This window comes from Melanaphis sacchari, unplaced genomic scaffold (assembly GCF_002803265.2).
Source record: "Melanaphis sacchari strain LSU unplaced genomic scaffold, SCAv2.0 Contig74_pilon_pilon, whole genome shotgun sequence".
Classification (NCBI taxonomy): domain Eukaryota; kingdom Metazoa; phylum Arthropoda; class Insecta; order Hemiptera; family Aphididae; genus Melanaphis; species Melanaphis sacchari.
The window spans coordinates 675,717-680,675 of record NW_020271531.1 but is presented as its reverse complement, the minus strand read 5'-3'; the positions used below and the strand labels follow the sequence as shown (position 1 = coordinate 680,675).

At 24.2% G+C, this 4,959-nt stretch overlaps 1 protein-coding gene and 1 long non-coding RNA gene across 4 annotated transcripts in view; one reads left to right on the top strand and one right to left on the bottom strand.

The window, feature by feature from the left end:
- Window positions 1–321: 321 nt before the first annotated feature.
- The window catches only part of LOC112601117 (beta-1,3-galactosyltransferase brn-like), a 6,585-nt gene continuing 1,947 nt past the window's right edge, over window positions 322–4,959 (bottom strand). Inside the window, exons 1-4 of one of the 3 annotated variants that reach the window (XM_025348555.1) lie at window positions 1,350–1,436; window positions 1,070–1,216; window positions 782–965; window positions 322–712 (exon numbers count right to left, since the gene is read on the bottom strand). In XM_025348555.1, coding sequence (XP_025204340.1) covers window positions 394–712; window positions 782–965; window positions 1,070–1,094 — 528 coding nt within the window. In that variant the 5' untranslated portion in view covers window positions 1,095–1,216; window positions 1,350–1,436 and the 3' untranslated portion in view covers window positions 322–393. Of the gene's footprint in view, window positions 713–781; window positions 1,549–4,959 lie in introns of those variants that run through there. The other 2 variants (XM_025348553.1, XM_025348552.1) reach the window with 2 other exon arrangements.
- LOC112601118 overlaps window positions 2,245–4,959 on the top strand; it is a 3,690-nt gene continuing 975 nt past the window's right edge. The window contains exon 1 of the long non-coding RNA XR_003115030.1: window positions 2,245–2,626. This is a non-coding gene — a long non-coding RNA (uncharacterized LOC112601118). The remainder of the gene's footprint in view (window positions 2,627–4,959) is intronic.

Genomic DNA, 4,959 nt, shown 5'->3' with positions numbered 1-4,959 from the left:
ACTTAAAAGAGGAATAATAGATCTTCATTAATGATTCTCATCATCCTGGTAAAAAACTTGTTTCTCAAGTAATCGATTGAGCAGTATGAAATTACAAAACAAGAATTCTATATTTTCATACAGATTTGTTATCATTTAGATTTTCCTAATTGTATTATTCATGCACTAAAATTAATACAAATATTACAAATAGTTGTAAATAAAAATGTTTATCCAATATAAATAAAAATAATTTACAAATGTATACAGGGCTTTATAAAATTATACAATGATAATATTTTATTGAGTTTTTTTTAACAATAAAATCTAAACTTAAAAAATATATATTTTGTTTCAGTATCTAAAGTAACATGAAAATAATTCATTAATTTTAATTAGTAATACAAAATAGTCTTATGCGTTTCCGTAACTTTTTTGTTCCATCCAAACATTAAGTAACTCCTCACTATCATCATATCCATGACTAGCAATAACATATTTATAACTACTTATAGAATAATGTTTCTTATAAAAATATATGTGTTCACAGTGAAAAGGTTTTATATTTAATTTTTTTGATAACAACCCTAAATATATGTCATCAAATCGAAACTGCTTTACATAAAAACTTCCATAGTAAAATTTGACTAAAGCTGCTTTGGATAACATATAAGCACCAGCTGTGACGTATGGAGGCCACATATGATACGGATATTCAGAAAGAGAGACATACCTGTAAAAAATAATAAAATTATTAAAATTCTAAAATTAAAAAGCTAATAAAAACATAAAATCATCATACCATTTACTTATTTGATGTCTCAGTGGTGAAGAATGAAAAACATATCCAGTAAATAATATTATATCTGACGGCAAGATATGTTTTGATTGTTTTCCTTTAACTTCTTCTGTTAAATATTCTGGATATCTAGTCGGGTTTCGCAAATAACGTAACACGTTTTTTACAGATATATACATATCATCATCTGAGAAAAAATAGAATTTTGAATTGTTACAACGTGTTGAAGCCCATTTAATTGCATTCATAGTTTTGATGGTATTATTGTAGTAGGCGTCAATAAAATCATACTGTATAATATCTCCATACTGTTCATGTTCTTCTTTAATGCGTTTCTCTAAATCTATATCATACGACCTTCCTAATACAAAAACTGTTCTAGTGGGTACATCAGAAAATCGATTCTCAAATCCCCAAGTTTGTCGAATTGTCTTTCGTCTATCAAAATTAATTAATGACGATTTAACCAATATTAGTAAATGAATATTTCTATTACATTTAGTGTCATTTGATAACAACAAATCATATTGTAATGCATTTATATAAATACAAGGTGGTTGATCAGAATTACCAGACTGTAAGTTCATTACACATTTTGATATGTCAGTTTCCAGTGGATACACAAATTGAGAATAATAGTCCAATTCAAAAAGATGAGTAAAAACACCAAAATAATACAGTAACCATAGAAAAATTATAAAAATATACTTTAAATATTTTTTCAATTTACACAAATTGTAAACGGAGTTGGCCATATTATAAATAAACATTCTTCAACATTATGTTAAATATTAATCAATAAAAACAACTTGAATATTGAATACTAACTAAATTTTATAAATAATTTATTAAAATAGAAGTTAAAACTAGTACAGCTCATATTATTATATAATGGTATTAAATTAAAAACACAAGGCGTAGAGCCATGGAGTATGCCATGTACGAATCATAGCACAGTCCACAGAATAGATAAAATTTCATCTATCTGTGGTCATACAATGCAGATTAATTAACATAACGTTTTACGACGGAAGACATTTATTCATTATGAACAATAATATGAAATTATGAATTATGAACATTGAACAGTGTGATTTAATCTTTGCTAATCCATGCAATTTGCTATAATCATTAATTGAATTTTTCTGTGCGACCTCTATGGTCAGTAGTTGGACTAATTTTAATATCTTATCATATATTTATATCAAATCAGTCCATGACGATAGTAATAACATGTTCTTTTATACTACGGTCATACTATAATATTTTTTAAATATAATAATGATTAATGAAATTTTATTTGAAAATAAGTGTATATTTAGATGATAGAGCAGCTATTGAAAATTTGAATTCCTAACTAAAGAACTTACTTACGCAGACAAATGATTTAATTGATAATTCAACCGCTAAACTACTTGAAACAATTTAAATTCATTACAAAAAGTAATAATACTAAAAATAAATAATGTAAATAAAAAAGCCAATTTAAAAAAATCGACGATACTCGGAAAATTGGATTTTACTATGTATGTAACTTCAAAAACTACGTTAACTGTTTGACGCGAAAGCATTTTTAAAAAAATAAATAATTTGAATTATATAGGTAATTATAAATATTGTTTTTTAAGATCATCAACTTTCGGATCTGATGACCATTTTTTTAAATTATTGAAAAAAAACAGACTTTAATACAATAGAAAAACGTGGAATGAGCGTATTTGACATTTTTTTTTTTTTTTATATGAAAGTTTAAAAGTAAGTATAAAAGAATTAAACATATTCAAATTTAGAAGACTTTGTTGGAAAAATAGAATCATCAGGAATGAAAAAAAAACCATAGTTTTACAGGTAATTTATCCAACCAGTGTTTGTATTTGTGTCTAAAGGATCATTTAAAGGCAATTAAAATGTTAAAGTATATTATCTGTGTTGTATCTGTTATGTGTTAATATATTTACAGTTATTAATTAACATTTTAATTTTTTGCATTTTTTATTTGTAATATTGTAACCATGTATTTAGTAAATTAATATGGTTCCTTCTTAAAGCTCAATAAATATACTAAATTCACCTTAGATACAATAGAATATACAGATTTTAGAATTTATTCTATCATGATTATAACCATAATAATAATGATCTTAGTTACTACTACCATAATATAATGATTACTAGTTAGTATTAAAAATTTAAAACCATTGTTAATGGATAGTTTTGTGGGTAGAGTATAAACATAATAAATAATATAGATAATATTAATAATACCATACTAGTATATTATAATCTTGAAATTAAAACCATGCTCATAAACATACCAATTAAATTAAGAACCAAGTTTATCTATAGTTAGATCTATGACTAAAATCTTAGTATATAATTAAATGATTAACATACAAAAGAAAAAATTGCACTAAGTTTACGTCACTAGGTACACTAAATAATAAAATGTATTTATATTATTATATTATATGCCTATTATATGTTATAGTTAAAGTGTTGAATCAGTTAGTTTATAAAATAACTAAAGCTTGTAGGTGATGTATATAATTTATACTTTAACTAGTTATTTTATACATTCCCTAGCATCACTCCGTTAATGTGTTAAATTGTAAATAACAAAAAATCATGATAAATAAATATAGTTCTAACATTTTCAAAAATTTGATATAACATATTAAATCAGAAAAGATTGACATCCTTTTTGTCGGTGACCGCAATATATGTTTGGAAAAACAGGCAAAAAGAATGAAAGATTTATCAAATACTAAATTTACGATTGCTAATATTGGTTCTACAGCGCGTATCAAAATTTCCGATGTCGATCTTTGTTCAATTATTGCTGTTGTTTTAAAATGAACTGACAATGGATTTATTCAACTAGAATCCAATGATGGTAAGATAAATTCAAATAATACAAGTTATTTTTTATTTTTTTATTTATTTGATACCTATTACCTACCTATACATTATAATTACAGGAGTGATAAACAACTATATACTCTCGATCCCAGTTCACAGAATGTTCAAAAAATTTGTTAGCTGTAGAAACTGTTCCAAATGAAAGTATTATATTAAGATCTACGGCAACTGCGCAGTCACTGGGAACTGGTCAGGGTTTTTTTTAAGTGCACTTGTACCAAAAAATGTGACACAAAGCGATGTGTTTGTAGAAAAAAAGAGGTATTGTGCAACTCTAAATGCCAAAAATAGCCTTACATGTAAAAATAAATAAATAAATAATATAACTATAATTAATTCAGTAAAATAAAATATTTTAATATATATTTCAAATTTTAGTGTATTTATACTATAACGGATATCAAACTGAAATTGTATAGAATAACTAGATATTCTATGAAATAACTAGTTTAAGTACAATTTTCATGTATTATTTCATACTTTAACTAGCATTCATAGGTAATTCATGAGCTGTCTAGTTATTTCATAAAATAACGGAATTCAACACTTTAGCTGTAACATATATACCATAAAACAAATCTACAAATGAATGATGCGTTGAATTCAACTATTAAACCATTGTGCATGTTATAAATTAGTGAATCAAATTTATTTATAAAAAATACAAATACAGTCTAAAAGATATGTATAATCTTTTAATTAAAAACATAGATATACAAATCTTAAACTGTCATAGAATCATTTATGTGTATATACAATCTAAACTTTAACGAAATTATAGATAATATATAAAATTAAAATAACAACCTGAAAATGTAGAATAAAAGTAAATTATGCAAATCTAATATACGAGTAATACTTACTGTGTACCAATATTAAGTTCAAATTCCTAAAAGTTGCATCAAATGCTAAATGTTCATAAAACCCAAAAAAAAGATTTATTTGCTTTCTCTGTATCTATGAAACTAATATAGTATTATTAATATATCATTAATAAAATAATTATAAACTTACTAAGAAATATTAGTTTCAAATTTGTCATAACACTGTTGGTTAAATATTTAAATGATGCCTAATCAGTGATAAGTTCATCTTGTCCTGGCATTTTAACATATTACAGCAAAATTCTAAATTTCCAATTAAGATAAAATAAGATAACTGATCAGTAACATTTAAAAGTAATAAGATAAATTCAATAAAAATATTGTTCACTAACGATAAATTATTTGTCCATCGTTCAATCTAGGTCATCAATATTGTTA